The sequence below is a fragment of the Pseudophryne corroboree genome, chromosome 3 (assembly GCF_028390025.1).
Source record: "Pseudophryne corroboree isolate aPseCor3 chromosome 3, aPseCor3.hap2, whole genome shotgun sequence".
NCBI lineage: Eukaryota > Metazoa > Chordata > Amphibia > Anura > Myobatrachidae > Pseudophryne > Pseudophryne corroboree.
In genome coordinates this window covers 473,053,869-473,074,526 of record NC_086446.1, presented here as the reverse complement: position 1 = coordinate 473,074,526, position 20,658 = coordinate 473,053,869, and the positions used below count along the sequence as shown (strand labels likewise).

Genomic DNA, 20,658 nt, shown 5'->3' with positions numbered 1-20,658 from the left:
GCCTTATCTAAGATGGGGCTGTCATAATTTACATTAATTACAGACCATCAGTCTATATATTTATTGAGGATAGTGTTACTTAAAATACAAAATACAATAAAAATTAATCTGCATATAAATAAAATGGGAAAATGTATAATTTAAAAAGCACAGTGAGTGATATGGCAGGGAGTGCACATATTCAGCTGTAAGAAAAGAATAGTTACATATTCCACATTCTGCCTTACAACGACATACTTTATACTAGTGATGAGCGGGTTTGGTTTCTCGAAAACCGAACCCCCCCCCCCCCCCCCCCCCCCCGAACTTCACCCTTTTTACACGGGTCCGAGGCAAGTTCGAACCTTCCCGCCTTGCTCGGCCAACCCGAGCGCGCCCGAATGTAATCATCCCGCTGTCGGATTCTCGCGAGATTCGGATTCTATATAAGCAGCCGCACGTCGCCGCTATTTTCACACGTGCATTGAGATTGATAGGGAGAGGACGTGGCTGGCGTCCTCTCCGTTTATATAGTTAATACTACACAGTTGATCTGATTGCTTAGCTTATTGTGGGGAGGATTGGGTAGCAGCTGTTAGGAGTACAGTGCAGAGTTTTGCTAGTTTTTTATCCGTTCTCTGCCTGAAAAAAACGCTCCGTACCATATCTGTGCTCAGTGTGCTGCATGATATATCTGCGCTGAGTGCTCACACTGCTTAGTTGTGGGGACTGGGGAGCAGCTATAGCAGGAGTACAGTGCACAGTTGTTGCTGACAGTGACCACCAGTATACGTTTGTCTGCCTGAAAAACACTCCTGTGGTGGCTTTTTTTAATACTGGTTTAGCAGTCTGCTGACAGTGTCCACCAGGTCCATTATACTGTATATAGCAGTACGGTAGGCCACTGCTGTACCTACCTCTGTGTCGTCACTCGTCGTCCATAAGTATACTATCCATCCATCTACATTGTATACCTGTGGTGTCTTTTTTTTTTATACTATAAACGCAGTCTGCTGACAGTGTCCACCAGGTCCATTATACTGTATATAGCAGTACGGTAGGCCACTGCTGTACCTACCTCTGTGTCGTCACTCGTCGTCCATAAGTATACTATCCATCCATCTACATTGTATACCTGTGGTGTCTTTTTTTTTTATACTATAAACGCAGTCTGCTGACAGTGTCCACCAGGTCCATTATACTGTATATAGCAGTACGGTAGGCCACTGCTGTACCTACCTCTGTGTCGTCAAGTATACTATCCATCTAGATTCTATACCTGTGGTGCATTTCAGTTGTGCAGTTTGCTGACACAGTGACCATTCATTTTTCTTTGCGTCATATGCTGTTTGGGGACTATTTTTTTGATGTGCCATCCTGTCTGACACTGCAGTGCCACTCCTAGATGGGCCAGGTGTTTGTGTCGGCCACTTGTGTCGCTTAGCTTAGTCACACAGCGACCTTGGTGCGCCTCTTTTTTCTTTGCATCATGTGCTGTTTGGGGAGTATTTTTTTCAAGTGCCATCCTGTCTGACACTGCAGTGCCACTCCTAGATGGTCCAGGTGTTTGTGTCGGCCACTTGGGTCGCTTAGCTTAGTCATCCAGCTACCTTGGTGCAAATTTTAGGACTAAAAATAATATTGTGAGGTGTGAGGTGTTCAGAATAGACTGAAAATGAGTGGAAATTATGGTTATTGAGGTTAATAATACTTTGGGATCAAAATGACCCCCAAATTCTATGATTTAAGCTGTTTTTTAGGGTTTTTTTAAAAAAACACCCGAATCCAAAACACACCCAAATCCGACAAAAAATTTTGGTGAGGTTTTGCCAAAACGCGTCCGAATCCAAAACACGGCCGCGGAACCGAACCCAAAACCAAAACACAAAACCCGAAAAATTTCCGGTGCACATCACTACTTTATACACATTAACTGGCAACACAAACAAAAGCATCTGCTTCACTGAAAATTATACCGTCTGCACCATGAACGCATATGAAATAAAACTTCATTGACAAATATATGGAATCTTGTTCTGGTCCATAGTGACACAGATATCCCTGTCCTGTTTCAGATCACTGTTCTATATTGGGAATCAGGGCAGCTTGGACATAAACACATTGCAGAGGACACTTTATACAAAAAATGGCTTGCCCATATGCTTTCCCTCGTGTGCCGGGCGTATCTTGTATCTCACAGTGTTGAACAGAAGTAAAATTACAGCATCAACACATACAGCTGAGAGCCCTTAATATTAATTTCCAAATATAGAGAGCAATAATGCTGGCGTAGCAAATGTCAGCCTATAAAAGTATTCGGTGATTAGAGAGAATCTAGCCTTCTGCTCTGCACCTAGAGGTAAGCTGGTCCACAGATGTGTGTTATGCAGTCATTTCAGTATCATTGCCCAGAGTAGGTTACAACTCAGTTGTTTTCTTTTATTCAATTCATCAAGTAACAGTAAAAATATAATATAAAACATAGATAGCTCTATCTATCTATCTATCTATCTATCTATCTATCTATCTATCTATCTATCTGTCTGTCTGTCTTTCTATATCTATCTATCTTTCTATATGTATATATACATACACACACACTGTATAGATTTTCTGTATTATTTTTACATTATTTTTACATTTACATGTTACAAATCTTTTCTGCTATACTTCTAGATTAATTATGTGCACAGGTAGTGCGTATTCTGAATGCATTTTCTATAAATGTTAGGAAAACATATGAACAAATTCCAGTCTACAAAAAAATCCACATTCATCGCTTCTTAATAATTATATTAGTACTACTTAGGAGCCCGTCGAAATGACTAACATTGTTGCGCCTGCAAAAAGTCCCATTTGGTAATTTCTCCTCGGCAGCTCAGTGGGGCTGCGAGAGGAAATGTCAGCACTGGTCGCTGTGCGACGCCATACAAAGCAACAACTGAATTGCTCCAACGGGCACCATCTAGTGGCCGCTAGCATGCAACACACTTCATAGACGAGAGAAGCAGTGTAAGCCTTTTATTTACACACAGATAGATAGATAGATAGATAGATAGATAGATAGATAGATAGATAGATAGATAGATAGATATTTTTTTATATTTATTTATTAATTTATTTATTTATTTATTTTTTATTAGTGGGCGCTGCATCCTAAAAGAATTGCACTAAAAATTATGAAACGTTGAAACTTAATTTGGGATCCATTGTATTATTGTGCAAGTCATCCGAGTGCCGCCCTCCGGCTACTATATTGGTTTTCGACACCCATTTGGGGAATGATAATATATATATATATATATATATATATATATATATATGTATATATATATATATATATATATATACACACAGATTAGGGGGGGCTGCATATCAGTTTCCTGTATGTCCTACTAGTCAGATCATTATAATGTACTATCAGAACACCATGATTAATGGTCTCCTGTTCTTTATAGATCATAGGAGTAAGTGGAACATTTATGTTGCGTAGATAAGTAGATTTGTACATACTAGACTTCATGCTGATAATTTGTAAGTGGCATAATAAAATTTAAACATGACAGAGGTTGCTATAGAGAAAAAGAGAGGTCAGGACAGAGGGAACTAGCAAAAGGAAGAAAGAGAACGAACGAAAGAAAGAAAGAAAGAAAGAAAGAAAGAAAGAAAGAAAGAAAGAAAGAAAGAAAGAAAGAGAGTGAGACAGTGAAAGAATGATAGATGTAAAGAATGCCAGAGTAGGGGGAAGAGAGAAGAATGAGAGAGTGAAATGGAGATCTAGTGAAACATATATACATACTAAACCATTATGCAATAAGTTTAACTTCTTTTTTTTCCACAGCTAAAATCCTTTGAACATTTTTCCATCATAGAAGGATACTAAGAGGTATGAGACCCAACTTACACCCTTTGCTGATGATAATAATAATAAAAATACTGTATATATGAGTTAATATAACTGTCAGAGAACTCAGCTATTCTTAATTTCTTTTATTCTGGTTATCTCTATAAAATAGCTTTGATGTGATATGTAATTAGCATGTTAATAAAAATAATACAAAAAGTGTCATATATCATCTAAATATACATAATTACGTTTTAAAACATTTATTCAAAACAGCCATGTAAGAAAATTTTGCTTTATATAAGTGTCATGTTTTGTCAGTCCTACTTCCCAGTATACATTACAAAAGTAGATTCATAGATATCTAACTTTGATTAAAACTGTTAATCTTTCCATAAAGAAATCATCAGCCATGGGTGACGGTGAAATGGCTGTCTTTGGGGTGGCAGCTCAATTCCTCCGAAAGTCAGAGAAAGAAAGAATTGAGGCCCAAAATCGCCCCTTTGATGCCAAAACTTCAACCTTTGTGATTGACCCCAAAACAATGTATGTGAAAGGAGTTATCACAGGCAGAGAGGGAGGCAAAGTAACAGTAAAGAAAGAAGACAATACTGTAAGTTTACATTTGGAGTGAATAGATCTCTTAAAAAGATAATGCATTTACTGACGTCTTATCATACATCCCTGTTAATTCCAGACTGTAACAGTGAAGGAAGATGAAGTTTTCCCCATGAACCCACCCAAGTACGATAAAATTGAAGACATGGCGATGATGACCCACTTGAACGAACCATCTGTCTTGTATAACCTCAAAGAGCGTTATGCAGCCTGGATGATCTACGTAAGTCTCACACACTTCTCTATTTTCCTAAAAGAAACAAAAAGTAAAAAGATTTCAAGAAATACTTCAGTTTTAAGAATATTTGTAATATTTGAATTTGGATTTTAGCTAATACAGGTTGAGTATCCCATATCCAAATATTCCGAAATATGGAATATTCCGGAATACGGAATTTTTTGATTGAGACTGAGATAGTGAAACCTTTGTTTTCTGATGGCTCAATGTACTCAAACCTTGTTTAATACACAAAATAATTAAAAATATTGTATTAAATGACCTTCAGGCTGTGTGTATAAGGTGCATATGAAACATAAATGAATTGTGTGAATGTAGACACACTTTGTTTAATGCACAAAGTTATAATAAATATTGGCTAAAATGACCTTTAGGCTGTGTGTATAAGGTGTATATGAAACATAAATGCTTTCTGTGCTTAGACTTGGGTCCCATCACCATGATATCCCATTATGGTATGCAACTATTCCAAAATATGGAAAATCCGATATCCAAAATACCTCTGGTCCCAAGCATTTTGGATATGGGATACTCAACCTGTAATTGTCTCTGTGTTTCTCTTTTCTCCAGACCTATTCTGGGCTATTTTGTGCCACAGTCAACCCCTATAAGTGGCTGCCTGTGTACAACCCAGAGGTAGTCAATGCCTACAGAGGAAAGAAGCGTCAGGAGGCCCCACCACACATCTTCTCCATCTCTGATAATGCCTATCAGTTTATGTTAACTGGTGAGTACTGCTTAGAATCTACTGAGTGAAGACTCTGGGATTATATTTCCACAGCCTACAATGTTTTCATTCTTTACCTACTGTATGTGCCCACTAAGATTTTAAATGACATTTCTTTTTTTATTTAAATATGGATGTTTAGACATTTTGATGGACTGCATCACTTAAAATAAAAGCTTATATATACGAAAAGTTAAAAAAATAGCTATAGGTGATAAATCAACTTTGGACCTTTAACATTAATTTGGTGATTATTGAATTAGCTACTACACAGCGGTAGAACTACTATAGGGGATGCGGGAACTACAGGTTTCTGAGGGGAAGGAAAGACAACATGCTACAGTAGGTTGCCCTCCAGAACATTAGAGCAAGGGCTACTTCTTAGCTGGAGCAGTTGTATGCATTGGCAGTGAAGTCCTGAATTAGACCTGTACACCCTGAAAAGAGCATAGCAGGCATCTTCTGAGAGTAGAGTTAGGGCCTTGAGCTTGGAGCAGTCCCACAAATGGTGCCATAGGGTCCAGTGACTCAGTGTTCTGCCCCTGCTACAACATGCAACCTATTTCCATATAGATTTCTATTAAAAAAATTTATAAGATCCCACACCATTTTTTTTGCATAGTGAGCTGCATTATCCCATACATTTATAAAAAAAAGCGTGTTTAACTTAGACTGTGCTGTTATTGCTACTAATATATAATGTTTTATATCACAACAATATATATTTCCATTTTCTTTTTTCCTAACAGATCGTGAAAATCAGTCTGTCCTCATTACGTAAGTATTATATTATTAGCTATAGTATAACATTGGTAGCTTTAGTATGTTTAAAATGTACTCCATGAAAATCTAAGTTTAAATATCTGTTAAATGTTGAACATGTCATAGACATTACCGAGTACGATTTCAGCTTGTATTTAGCACCATGGGGCGATTAGTAGTGACTTTGTCAGTACATGTGTATTTTATATCTTTGTGGACATAAAAAAATAAACATGAATTGGTAAACTAGTAATATGTGGAACTAATCTCCTGTCCCTTTAATTTCATTTCATAGCTTATCACTTAGAAACTACCCTCATTATGGAAATATAGGGGCAGATGTATTAAGCCTGGAGAAGGCATAAGGTGATGAGAGCAAGGTGAAAATGCACCAGCCAAACACTTCCAATATGTAAATTGACAGTTATGAGCTGATTGGCTGGTGCGTTATAACCTTGCACCTATCACCGCTTTATCACTTCTTTATGCCTTCTCCAGGCTTAATACATCTGCCCTATATTGTCAAATGGTCAATGAAAGGATGAGGATATGGAAGTGTAACTAATAAAAAGTAATACATTGCTTAATTTCCAGATTTATTGTATTTAAGTAAAGATTTAAGTAAAACTTTCTAAAATATGTAACTATTTTCATAGCTTGTTTTCAGTCTCAAAAGTTTTCTTCTTTGCATCCACAGTGGAGAATCTGGAGCCGGGAAGACTGTAAACACGAAACGTGTCATTCAGTACTTTGCAACAATTGCAGCTGTTGGTGACAAGAAGAAAGAGGAACAGACCTCTGGGAAAATCCAGGTTTGTTGGAATTTCCTTCATTTGAAAACCTAAGAACATATTATTTACTATAGTTGTTGTCAGTTACATTGTATTCTATGAAATGTGTGTCCGCTGTCTCATATTCTTGTATATTGCCAGGTGTATCTAATAACATTTGTCTAGTAACATTTTCGTGCATGTTTAACTTGTGTAGGGGACTCTGGAAGATCAGATCATTCAGGCCAACCCTCTTCTGGAAGCCTTTGGTAATGCCAAGACTGTGAGGAATGACAACTCATCACGTTTTGTAAGTTTGCCCTTATTACATTATCTTGTTATATATAAATATTGTGGATGAATTGCCTATTTTATCCACAGTTCATGATCAGTTTGCCCTTGCATCAATTTGAAATATATTAGACTGCCATCAATTGAAACTTAAATACATTCTTCTCAGAAATGGACATGTGTTGTTCATTGCTCAGAAATCTTATGCCAAAAAATTTATAGAAAAGAACAAGTAAAAAAAATTATGTTAATGTTAAATTTTTTAGGGTAAATTCATCAGAATCCACTTCGGGACCACAGGAAAACTTTCCTCTGCTGACATTGAAACCTGTAAGTTTAAATGTATCAAGTTCATGATTTCTTTTGTGGTGTATTTGAACTCCAAGCTTTTTCTAAAGTTTACCTGTTTGTTTAGATCTTTTGGAAAAATCCAGAGTAACATTCCAGTTGTCTGCAGAAAGGAGCTACCACATCTTTTATCAGATCATGTCTAATAAGAAGCCAGAGCTTATTGGTAAGTTACCACAAACTAATATATGCATTTTCAAAGGCTTGCCAATGGGTTGCATAGTTATGATCACGATATATTGTCATGAAAAACATTTCATGTTTTAGACCAGCTCCTGATAACAACAAACCCATATGACTTCCCATATATCAGCCAAGGTGAAATCACAGTGGCCAGTATTGATGATCAAGAAGAGCTGATGGCTACTGATGTACGTTTAATTTTGTTTTTTTTAGTACAATTTTTCATCTTTCCATTGTGGTTCCATCATAAAAGTTTTCTTTTGATCACAGAGTGCCATCGATATTCTGGGTTTCAATGCAGATGAGAAGGTCGGTATCTACAAGCTGACAGGTGCAGTAATGCATTATGGAAACATGAAGTTCAAGCAGAAGCAAAGAGAGGAGCAGGCTGAGCAAGATGGCACAGAAGGTGGGGTAATAAACCATTCTGCATCAAAATTTACAATACCCCATAAATTATGTTTAACATTCATAAAGTAGGTCGTTTTTTTAAAATAATGTTTCCTTTCCTCATAATGCCTTATTTTCCTAGAAGTTTTGATAGGATCCATTCAATTTGCTGGCTGTCGGGATCCTGGCAGTCAGGATACCGACACCGGAATACCTAGAGCCGGCAAAGCCGACAACCAAAATACTGGCGCATCAGGTCTATTCCCACAAGTGGGTGTCCACGATACCCACCGAGTGAGTATAAAACCTGTGGCGAGCGCAGCTCACCATCATTCCTGCATAGTGCTTGCCCCACTGCCGGCATTCTGCCGGGTGGCATGCAGCTGTTGGGATACTGACAGCTGGCATCCCGCCCGGTGGGATTACATATGTAATCCTTTTTTATAGTTTACATCTATTTTAACTGGAACACTTATACACAACTCTTATACTACTGTACATCACTATACAACCCGCTTCTTTATCTTCAATAACATATTCAATTTTTGCTTTTAATAAAAGTATTTTTAAAAATGTTCTACAGTGGCTGACAAAATCGCCTATCTGATGGGTCTCAACTCAGCTGATCTTCTCAAGGCTTTGTGTTACCCCAGAGTCAAAGTCGGAAATGAGTATGTGACCAAAGGTCAAACTGTCCAGCAGGTAATTACAATTTAGTGATATGTTTTGTTTTAAAATAAACCTAATGTAATTTATGCTGTAACATGATGATGACATTGTTATTTCTTCTACAAAGGTTTATAACAATGTTGGTGCCTTGGGCAAATCCGTGTATGAGAAAATGTTCTTGTGGATGGTCATCCGTATCAACCAGCAGCTGGATACTAAGCAGCCAAGACAGCACTTCATTGGTGTCTTGGATATTGCCGGCTTTGAGATCTTTGATGTAAGTAACATAACTTGTAGTGTGAAATATATTTGAGTTATGAGATGTGCATATGCTACATTTATGTAACATTGATTGAGTAAATTGCCTTCTTTTGACAGTATAACAGCTTGGAACAACTTTGTATCAACTTCACCAATGAGAAACTGCAACAGTTCTTCAACCATCACATGTTTGTGCTTGAGCAAGAGGAGTATAAGAAGGAAGGAATTGAGTGGGAGTTCATTGACTTCGGCATGGACTTAGCCGCCTGCATTGAGCTTATTGAGAAGGTACTGTATACAAAGCAGAAAAAAGTGATGTCCTAATTTAAATTAGTAAATAAACATAAGTTTAAATAAGTAGCTATATGAATTTGTGCTCCAATATTATAGTTAAAGTAAAAAAAAAAAATGCTGTAGTGCTTTTCATCTAAAAGTGCAAGGGTATTATGTAATAGATTCCGAGTTTTCCGAAGCAATGTGATTCTTGCAATACTGTCTGCAGTTTAAAGCAGCAATAATTTAACAGCAAAACCTAATTTTGACTTTTCAATTATTGCCACTTTAAATCTACAGCTGAGGTCAATGGAATCATACTGCTTCTGAAATCCCAGACCCTATTACATATCCCCCCAAACTTTGATTGCTTCTCATAATATAGTATTCATTTTATTGAGAGTTTCTATCTGCTATACAGCCAATGGGCATCTTCTCCATCCTTGAAGAGGAGTGCATGTTCCCCAAGGCAACAGATCAATCATTTACAAACAAGTTGTATGACCAACATCTTGGCAAGTCCAACAACTTCCAGAAACCAAAACCTGGCAAAGGCAAAGCTGATGCCCACTTCTCTCTGGTCCACTATGCTGGGACAGTAGATTACAACATCAGTGGCTGGCTTGACAAGAACAAGGACCCACTGAATGAAACTGTCATTGGGCTTTACCAGAAGTCTTCAGTGAAGCTTTTGTCTATGCTGTATTCTGCCTACAATGCCGCAGAAGCAGGTATTACATTTTTTATTGTCTTCCATCACTATACATTATCTTCCAGGCATGACATCCACACAAATATTCTCAATGTCAATAACATCTGACATACATGACACTACCAAATTATATTCCTTTTTTTGTAGAATCTGGTGGCAAAAAGGGAGGTAAGAAGAAGGGTTCCTCCTTCCAGACCGTGTCTGCTCTTTTCAGGGTAAATGCTGTTGCTTTTGATGAAATGTATATATATTTTACTGTCTTGCCATGTTGATTCTGATATGATATATATTATTAATTTTCATCTACAGGAAAATCTAAACAAGCTGATGAGCAACTTGAGAAGCACTCACCCCCACTTTGTACGTTGTCTGATCCCCAATGAAACTAAAACTCCAGGTAAGATTAGCTAAAATTTTGTGTACTAGATAAAAAAACAACACATTTCCTATTTGAATGGTGTCTTAGTAATGCTTGATATCTCTAGGTATTATGGATCATTATCTGGTCATGCACCAGCTCAGGTGTAATGGTGTCCTTGAAGGCATCAGGATTTGTAGGAAAGGATTTCCCAGCAGAATAATCTACAGTGATTTCAAACAACGGTATGGGTCAATAATTTAGGACTATTTAATTGTTAGCAATAAAGAGTCCATGCAGCAATAAAATATTTCTGTTGAGTGGTGTGAGATTTATATCTAATTCAAACAATTACAATAGACATTTACAGATGCTGTTAGAAATATTAGAAATTTGCTTTAAATCTAAACAGTTTTGTACAATTCAAATGACCACCTTATCCTGTATTTTCAATGCAGTTACAAGGTCCTCAATGCAAGTGCTATCCCAGACGGTCAGTTCATTGACAGCAAAAAGGCTTCTGAGAAGCTTCTTGGGTCCATTGATGTGGACCACACACAATATAAATTTGGACACACTAAGGTATTTACTAAAATAGTTGTTGTTTACTTTTTATTGTTTACTTTGTGGATAAGTTCCTAAATAGTTATATCCCAAATTGCTTGGTTTATAGGTGTTCTTTAAGGCTGGACTGTTGGGTACCCTGGAAGAGATGCGTGATGAGAAGCTTGCACAGTTGATTACTCGTACTCAGGCTATGTGCAGAGGATATCTCATGAGAGTTGAGTTTCAGAAGATGATGCAGAGGAGGTACTTTTACATTTTAAAAAGGTTGTGACATATTAAGGTAGTTTGTTGGAAAAGGGACAAATCTATATATGTTTTGATTTTAGGGAGTCTGTCTTCTGCATTCAATACAATGTTCGTTCATTCATGAATGTTAAACATTGGCCATGGATGAAACTGTACTTCAAGATCAAGCCTCTTCTGAAGAGTGCTGAGTCTGAAAAAGAGATGGCCAACATGAAGGAAGAGTTTGAAAAGACAAAGGAGGCTCTGGCCAAGTCAGAAGCAAAGAGAAAGGAGCTGGAGGAGAAAATGGTCTCTATTCTGCAAGAAAAGAATGATCTGCAACTCCAAGTCACATCTGTAAGTGATAGACCATTTGTAGTGCCCAAATAATACATTATAGTTTGGAAAACATTATGTAAAACAAATATAATTGATTTAAGAATAACTAACTTATGCTTTCAATATACTTCAAAGGAATCTGAGAACCTGTCAGATGCAGAGGAAAGATGTGAAGGTCTCATTAAAGCCAAGATTCAGCTGGAAGCCAAAATCAAGGAGATTAATGAGAGGCTTGAAGATGAAGAAGAATCAAATGCTGAGCTGACAGCCAAGAAGAGGAAGTTGGAGGATGAGTGCTCTGAACTGAAAAAGGACATTGATGATCTTGAGTTGACTTTGGCTAAAGTAGAAAAAGAAAAACATGCCACAGAAAATAAAGTAATTTCTTTACCATGTTAAATTAATTGTCATCTAATACACATACAGTGTGTAGACTTGAGCAAGAAAATCAGACATCACTTACTGTATCCAGAGTATACATTTCTGTGTATAATTGTGAATTATTTTTTGCCAAACTATAGGTTAAGAACCTAACTGAAGAGATGGCTGTCCTTGATGAGAGCATAGCCAAACTTACAAAAGAAAAGAAAGCACTTCAAGAAGCTCACCAGCAGACTTTGGATGATTTGCAAGCAGAAGAGGACAAAGTCAATACTCTGACGAAGGCTAAGACTAAGTTGGAGCAACAAGTTGATGATGTATGTACATGCTTTAAATTACATCAACTTCAATATATTGTCTCTTCAGACAATTATACAAAAAGCATGGTCAAGAGCAAAAGCCAATAGTTAACCACTTTTTATTTTCATAGCTTGAGGGATCCCTTGAACAAGAGAAAAAGCTCCGCATGGATTTGGAGCGATCAAAGAGGAAGCTGGAGGGTGATCTGAAATTAGTACAGGAGTCTACAATGGACTTAGAAAATGATAAGCAACAGCTGGATGAAAAATGTAAAAAGTAAGAAATTTTAATAATCACAAGGTTGTACGTTATAGTTTTTCAGAGGGGTACAGAACCATAAACATATGGTATATTCTGTATTTGATTTGCTATCAATGCTGAATGCATGGCCTGTAACATAAAAAAACAATTCAATTAAATTTAATAGGAAGGAGTTTGAAGTAAGCCAACTCCAGAGCAAAATTGAAGATGAACAGGCTCTGGCAGCTCAACTGCAAAAGAAAATTAAAGAGCTCCAGGTACTGTAACTTGGATCAGTTATTCATTTAAAAAAAAATTTTTTATCAAAATGTTTACAAGATTTCACTGGTTTCTATTTATTTTTAGGCTCGCATTGAGGAGCTTGAAGAAGAAATTGAGGCAGAACGTGCAGCCCGTGCGAAGGCAGAGAAGCAACGTTCAGACCTTTCCAGGGAACTTGAAGAGATCAGTGAGCGTCTGGAAGAAGCAGGTGGAGCAACTTCTGCTCAGATTGAGATGAACAAAAAGCGTGAGGCAGAATTCCAGAAGATGCGACGTGATCTGGAAGAGTCCACCTTACAACATGAAGCCACTGCTGCCGCTCTCCGAAAGAAACATGCTGATAGTGTAGCTGAGCTTGGGGAACAAATTGATAACCTCCAACGGGTCAAGCAGAAACTGGAGAAAGAAAAGAGTGAATTTAAGATGGAGATTGATGATCTTGCCAGCAACATGGAATCAGTCTCTAAAGCCAAAGTAAGTACAGTTACATTTTGGTTACTGTTAAAATGTTTGTAGTGCCTTGCATTCTGAAATATAAAATAATATCTTGTTTTGTAGTCAAACTTGGAGAAAGTGTGCCGAACTCTAGAAGACCAGTATAGTGAAGTTAAGTCAAAGGAGGATGAGCATCTAAGAGTCCTTAATGACTTGAACACTCAGAAAGCACGTCTTCAGACAGAAAATGGTAATTTAGGATTACAAATATAATACAGACAAATTTGAAACAAAGAATTTGAGTCTTCACTTTAATTAATTGTGTTAATTAGGTGAATTTGGCCGTCAACTGGAGGAAAAAGAATCATTAATTTCCCAGCTTTCCAGAGGTAAACAGGCCTTTACTCAACAAATTGAAGAGTTGAAGAGGCATCTGGAAGAGGAAACCAAGGTATTCAGTTAGATTGTTTCATTTTAAAATTAAAGAAAGGGTATTAGATTGTCACACATAATTTAATAAGTCTAAAGCCAGCATTTCTTTCACCCACCAGTTCCATCCTTGTACCATGTTAAATGCCTATCATGCCCACTTATTTGGCTCCTTAATAAAACATGTACCTGTGTCATGACTGTTCCTTATTGTGATTATTACTTACATAAATTAATTTGTCAACATCAAGGCTAAGAATGCACTTGCTCATGGACTTCAATCTGCACGCCATGACTGTGATCTGTTGAGAGAACAATATGAAGAGGAGCAGGAGGCTAAGGCTGAGCTGCAGCGTTCATTGTCCAAGGCCAATGGTGAAGTTTCTCAGTGGAGAACAAAATACGAGACAGATGCCATTCAGCGCACAGAGGAACTAGAAGAAGCCAAGTAAGTTTCTGTTATTTTAAGTGCTAATCTAAAACTCCAAATTTCAACACATGAACCGACACTCCTGAAGTAACAAATGTATTTAAATAACATATATGCCTTTGGGATTGTTTTATTTATTAAGAATTGAAAGATTGAATGTTGGCTAATAATTTTGGCTGCGGATTCCAGTCTATGTCAATACTATGCTGTCATTACACAAAAAATGGCTTGTATCAGTCTAAAATAATTGCAGTAATCAATTATAACCAGTCTTGTGTAAAATACATAATATTTATTATTAAAGTAACTACATCTCCCAGTTTTCCGTGGAAAATTCTGTTTTTTCCTGTTACTGTAGATCAAATCCCTAGGATTGTTTAGTAATGATATCTGTATCTATTATATAGCAGAGGAAGCAAAGGTTGTCTTTTATGGACAGCAAAAATTTCAAGTGATGTGGGTTAGCCTTTGTGTTTAAAAGCTATTAAAGTCTGGCATTTTACTTGATTAATAGGAAAAAACTTGCTCAGCGTCTTCAAGAAGCTGAGGAGCAAATTGAGGCTGTCAACTCAAAGTGTGCTTCTCTGGAGAAGACCAAACAGAGACTCCAAGGTGAAGTTGAAGACCTAATGGTTGATGTAGAACGTTCAAACTCAGCATGTGCTGCACTTGATAAGAAGCAGAGGAACTTTGACAAGGTTTGTTATAAATGACAGATAACACTGTACTTAGTGAAAACTTGTTTATAATATTACTAATGGCAAAAAGTGTTGCATACAATGGTCTGGAAATTAAAATTAAACAGAGAAATAAAACACTGGATGAATGGTGTGAATGTTTTTTGTTTTCATTGCTCTTATACAGTATGCCAATTATATAACAATGATATCTTGTGCACTATAGGTACTATCAGACTGGAAACAGAAATTTGAGGAAGCCCAGGCTGAACTTGAAGCTTCACTGAAGGAATCAAGATCACTAAGCACAGAGGTCTTCAAGATGAAGAATTCATATGAGGAAGCACTTGATCAACTTGAAACACTAAAGCGAGAGAATAAGAACCTGCAACGTAAGTTTCTCTTTGCAATGTAGTGTAGGTAACACCAGTGGCGTAAGTTTGTCCCAGTTGCCCGGAGGCAAGAAAATATTGGTGCCCCCCATACATACATACATACATACATATATATATATATATATATATATATATATACATATTTGCTCCTGCATAGCAAGCCTGCAGATTCTAACTATATGAAGCTACTACAAAACCGTTGCAACTAGGCAGATCTATATAGGGTTCAGCCACACACTATATAGATCTGCTCAGTCACTCACAATGCTGATTATTTCTCTGACAATTAATTTGCAAGTGACATATCCAGGATTAGAACCCACAACCTATTACACTGGAATCATGCACCTTACTGGTGGAGATATCTGCTCTTGCATAGGAAGTATGATAATTCTAACTACAGTATATGAAGTTACTTGCAATTGTCTGAGAAATAACTTCATATAGTTAGAATTCTCATGCGTCCTTTATAGGGGCAAATAGCTTCATCAGTAAGGTATCTGCTTCCAGTGTATCTATAATAAAGAGGGTGTGATTTGTAAGGTGTAGTGACTAGTGGGGAAGTCGGATACGGAAGAGATACCGGCTGATGTCATTTAACTTAATTGATTAATGTCGCTGAACACATGTAACAAGAGCAGAGGTGTCCCCCTTCAAAGCAGGAGCCCGGCGGCAGCTGACTCCGTTGCCTCCCAGAGTTCTGCCTCTGGGTAACAAACATTCCTTATTAGGATTTAGTGGGCTCCTTTACTAATTAGTCTATCTAAACTGTTCATTGAAATTACATTTGTTAGAAATAATATGGTTCTTTTTAACTAAAATGTTTGTTCTTAAAAGCATAGGTGGGAAGTTCCTTTACTTTTGTAGCGATTGACTCACTTGCTCTTTTCTTTTGGTTGCAGAGGAGATCTCTGACTTAACAGAACAAGTTGCTGAGTCTGGAAAGAGTATCCATGAAATCGAAAAGGCCAAAAAACAGGTTGAACAAGAAAAGTCTGACCTTCAATCAGCACTTGAAGAAGCAGAGGTAAGTAGACTATAAAAGGTTATGCTTTGAATTTGGCTGATATAATGCCTTATTTATTTTCCAAACCTTCTAATCTTTAAACCCTAGGGATCCTTGGAACATGAAGAGGCCAAGATCCTGCGTGTCCAGCTTGAGTTGAATCAAGTGAAGTCTGAAGTGGACAGAAAAGTTGCTGAGAAGGATGAAGAGATTGAGCAGCTCAAGAGAAACAGCCAGAGAGCTTTGGAATCCATGCAGAGCACACTGGACTCTGAGATCAGGAGCAGAAATGATGCTCTGAGACTGAAGAAGAAGATGGAGGGAGATCTTAATGAAATGGAGATTCAGCTTAGCCATGCCAACCGCCAGGCTGCAGAATCTCAGAAACAACTTAGGAACGTACAGGGACAACTAAAGGTAAAACATTATCTGCATGCATTGATATATACATTTCTTGCTTATAGAAATATATAACCTCTGATGACATTTAATTCCTTACCACTTAGGATACCCAGCTGCATCTTGATGATGCTGTTAGAGGAAATGATGATCTGAAGGAACAATTGGCTATTGTGGAGAGGAGAAACAATCTCATGACAGTAGAAATTGATGAGATGAGGTCAGCCCTGGAACAAACTGAGCGTGGTCGCAAAGTGGCTGAACAAGAACTGCTTGATGTGACAGAGCGTGTTCAGCTTCTTCACTCCCAGGTGAGGCTTGGTTCTATTTATACACAATGGGATATATTTTTAGACAATATACCATATCAAGCACTGACATTTCTCATTGTACCCCAAAGAACACCAGCCTGATTAATACTAAGAAGAAGATTGAGTCTGATGTAGCTCAACTTCAAAATGAAGTGGAGGAGGCAGTCCAAGAAGCAAGGAATGCAGATGATAAAGCCAAGAAGGCAATCACAGATGTAAGTTTGGGCATAATTACCAATGTATATTGGCTCTGATATCAGTTTATATACAGTAAGCTAAATGACTATACAAAACAAATATGTTATCATCTTAGAGCATTTTAATTTCCAAAGCATATATTCAAATTAGTTTCCAAAAGTGGCATGTTCCAGCCAAAGGCGTAAAACATTCAAACACTCATGGTTCTTCTTGATTGTCCTAGGCTGCCATGATGGCTGAAGAGCTGAAAAAGGAACAGGACACCAGCGCTCACCTTGAGAGGATGAAAAAGAACCTTGAACAGACAGTGAAGGACCTGCAACATCGCCTGGATGAAGCCGAGCAACTGGCAATGAAAGGTGGCAAGAAACAACTGCAGAAACTAGAGACCAGGGTAAAAAATATTGCTGAATCATGAAGCATTTAAAACAAATTTATATATGCTTTCAAATATTGATATAATATACTGTTTTGCAGGTACGTGAACTTGAGCAGGAACTTGAGTCCGAACAAAAGAGAGGCACTGAAGCCATCAAGGGAGTGCGGAAATATGAGAGGAGAGTCAAGGAACTGACTTACCAGGTATTTGTCACGTAACACAATCACTGTAAACTGAAGGTATGCACTTTAGAACCAATTTAATAAAGTACTTTTATATTTAACAGACTGAAGAGGACAAAAAGAATGTATTCAGGCTTCAGGACTTAGTGGATAAATTGCAGCTGAAGGTCAAAGCTTATAAGAGACAAGCAGAAGAGACCGTAAGTATATATTAATTTGGCAAAATAATATGTTTATGTCTTCTTAAATCTTGATAGTTTACACATTTTTGCTAGCCAAGAAATAAAAAAAATTCATAACACACCGATTTGTATTCTAGGAGGAACAAGCCAATGTACATCTATCCCGATTCAGGAAGACCCAACATGAGTTGGAGGAGGCTGAGGAACGTGCTGACATTGCAGAATCACAGGTCAACAAATTAAGAGCCAAGAGCCGCGATATTGGCAAGGTAATATTAGTCTGTTCCAAAATTCTCTTTGTTGGTATGCTATAAAAAGTGTCTATAGTATATTCAAATATTACTTTTTATTACCAGAAGTTCATATATTGCCTACTGTATAACAAGTTTAATAACCAGAATAGTAAGACTTTATTCAATTTCAAGAAGGATAATATAGATTATACCTAAAACTCCTAGAGTTAAATGTGAAACCAATTACTAAAATACATTTTCTTTTCTTTTTTTCCTCAGAAAGCAGAAGAGTAAAGAGAAAGACCTAAGAAGATATATTTACGAAGGATGTTCATAAAATATGAGCTGTTTTTGTATATGTGTAGTCTGCTTTGTAATATGCGTCGGCTCTAGATGCAAATAAATTCTCAGCACAGCGTTCTGGCATGTGGCTTCAGATTTATTCCATGGGTTTACAATGATGTGATATAACAGAACATTTGCAAGTATGATACATAAAGGTCACTAGATCCATCAGGTTAACAATTATTGTAACATTCACAAAAGTACATACAGATGTTGTACTACCCTACTGGGGTAAGCTATATAACTTTGAGTGAAACCTAGTTATCTATGCCTTAAATGGCAAAATATTGTCCTCTGTAGTTAATTAGGCTTATTTAAATCTCCATAAATAGGACTACAAGACATACAGTAGATTTGAAAAACATATGAAAATGGTCTACGTCATTTAAATCTATTATGTCAAATATTTTAGTTCTGATAAGCTACAGCTCTTGAATATACATTTATAAATGTAGTAGAAGAACCTTTATGCACATTTTAGTTGTATTGGTATTTTCAGGCAAATCAATTGAATATAGACTACAGTGTCGGACTGGGCTGTGTAGGGCCCACCGGGGGGATGCAGTGGTAGGGGCCTATGTTTAGGGGTGTGGCCAGTCTGCAGAGGGGGTGTAGCCTGCCACCACATTGGTTTGACTAACCATTAGAGAGTGAAACATCTGGGCCCCTTCATTAAATTCAGTAAATTCAGCTGCTGCATGCACGGTAATGTACCAGATCAATAACAGCAATGCACTGTAGAAAATACACCATAGTCCAGTATATGGTAACATATATATATAATGTATAATTCAAGTGCACAATCTGGAACCTGATCCTTAGAGTAGGAGGTGGGGGCCCAGCCAGTGGGGCCCACCAGTGGTTTCCCCTGTATCCCTGTGGGCCAGTGCAAGCCTGATAGACTAAACCAAGGGTAGCCAACCCTGGTCCTCGAGAGCGTGTGGTATTCAGTATGCCGGCTGTTGGGATCCTAGCGCTCAGTATACTGGCGCCGGAATCCCGACACCCGGCATACCGACAACTATTTTTCCCTCTTGTGGGTCCACGACCCCCCTGGAGGGAGAATAAATAGCGTGGCATGCATAGCACACCACCGTGCCCACAGCGTGGTGAGCGCTCACCCAGCTGCCGGCATGCCGGTGGTCAGGATCCAGGCGCCGGTATGCTGGACACCGGGATCCCAGCCGCTGGCATAACATACTACACCCGTCGAGAACTACCAACAGTTAACATTTTCCAGGTCTCCTCACAGGATCACAAGTTAAGTAATCAGCTGCACCTGTGGATATTTTAAAATGTGTCAGTGAGTAATGACTGCCCATGTGCACCTGCTAGGTGAGCTGGAAAACGTAAACTGTTGGTAGCTCTTGAGGACCAGGGTAGGCTACCACTGGACTAAACAAACGGGATGGTATTGGGATCCGAATCCCGGCACTTGGGATCCTGGCAGTCAGAATACAGACAGGCATCCAGATACCCATAATCCCGACACCTGGTAGGTAAGTAGCCTAACCATCCCATGTACTAACCTAACCAGTGGCGTAACTACTGCCCCTGCAGCCCTCACGGTGGCTTTGAGGCGCAGGGCTGCGGGGGTGCCGCCACTGATTTAGCACAGATTGACATGCAGACGTGCCGTCCGCATGTCAATCTGCTGTCTCCTCTCCCTCCTTCCCTCCGCTGCTGTGAAGGAGGGACATGGAGGGCGCAGCGCGCGCCTCTCCTGTGTCCCTCCTGTGTCCCTCCTGCATCTGCGGTGGGTCTATTAAATGAAGTGCCCGTTCGTGAGCTCTGATTGGCTCAAGAACCGGCACTTAATTTAACAGACCCGTCGGAGACGCAGGAGGGACACAGGAGAGGCGCGCGTTGTGCCCTCCAAGTTCCTCCATCACAAAACAGCGGGGGAGCGCGGGGGGGAGTTTAACTGGCACTGGGGGAGCATATTTGGCACTGGGGGAGGGGGGGAGCATATTTGGCATTTGGAGGGCATAAGTGGCGCTGAGGGGGAATATGTGGCACTGGGGGGGGTATATGTGTACCTGGCACATGAGGGGGCTATATTTGGCACTGGGGGCATGTGAGTACCTGGCACTGTGAGGGAATATCTGGCACTGGGGGCATATGTGGCACTGGGAGCACAGCCTTAGCAACAAGCACTATCCCCTAGCAACGAGCATGACACCCAGTGCATGAAACCCATGGCAACGAGCATGACACCCAGTGCATGAAACCCCTGACAACGAGCATGACACCCTGAGCATGGAAACCCCTGGCACCTTGCATGGAACCAAGAGCATGAA

The 20,658-nt window shown here is 38.7% G+C and overlaps 1 protein-coding gene and 1 long non-coding RNA gene across 2 annotated transcripts; one reads left to right on the top strand and one right to left on the bottom strand.

Moving 5' to 3' along the window:
- The first annotated feature begins 4,235 nt into the window (after positions 1–4,235).
- LOC135056062 (myosin-4) lies at positions 4,236–18,433 on the top strand. Its single transcript, XM_063960785.1, has 39 exons — positions 4,236–4,436; positions 4,521–4,664; positions 5,250–5,406; positions 6,156–6,183; positions 6,866–6,980; positions 7,156–7,248; positions 7,496–7,559; positions 7,645–7,743; positions 7,845–7,948; positions 8,031–8,169; positions 8,734–8,852; positions 8,947–9,096; positions 9,198–9,368; positions 9,775–10,084; positions 10,213–10,280; positions 10,375–10,462; positions 10,551–10,668; positions 10,882–11,005; positions 11,097–11,233; positions 11,317–11,572; positions 11,690–11,932; positions 12,076–12,252; positions 12,366–12,511; positions 12,663–12,753; positions 12,842–13,231; positions 13,316–13,442; positions 13,525–13,643; positions 13,873–14,069; positions 14,566–14,749; positions 14,955–15,120; positions 16,026–16,150; positions 16,238–16,546; positions 16,636–16,839; positions 16,929–17,054; positions 17,261–17,431; positions 17,515–17,619; positions 17,703–17,798; positions 17,918–18,049; positions 18,293–18,433. Exons 1-39 carry the CDS (start codon positions 4,236–4,238, stop codon positions 18,305–18,307), a joined length of 5,808 nt encoding a protein of 1,935 aa, XP_063816855.1. The 3' UTR covers positions 18,308–18,433.
- LOC135056066 (uncharacterized) lies at positions 4,270–13,935 on the bottom strand. Its single transcript, XR_010243885.1, has 2 exons — positions 13,849–13,935; positions 4,270–4,691 (listed from the first exon to the last, which is right to left on the bottom strand). It is a non-coding gene; the product is annotated as an uncharacterized LOC135056066 (long non-coding RNA).
- Positions 18,434–20,658: the final 2,225 nt, after the last annotated feature.

Excerpts from the sequence above, each read along its gene's own strand:
- LOC135056062 (XM_063960785.1), top strand. The coding sequence starts at position 4,236 with ATGGGTGACGGTGAAATGGCTGTCTTTGGGGTGGCAGCTCAATTCCTC. Across the intron at positions 17,432-17,514 it reads TGCAGAAACTAGAGACCAGG|GTACGTGAACTTGAGCAGGA; the intron begins GTAAAAAATATT and ends ACTGTTTTGCAG. Across the intron at positions 17,799-17,917 it reads AGAGACAAGCAGAAGAGACC|GAGGAACAAGCCAATGTACA; the intron begins GTAAGTATATAT and ends TTTGTATTCTAG.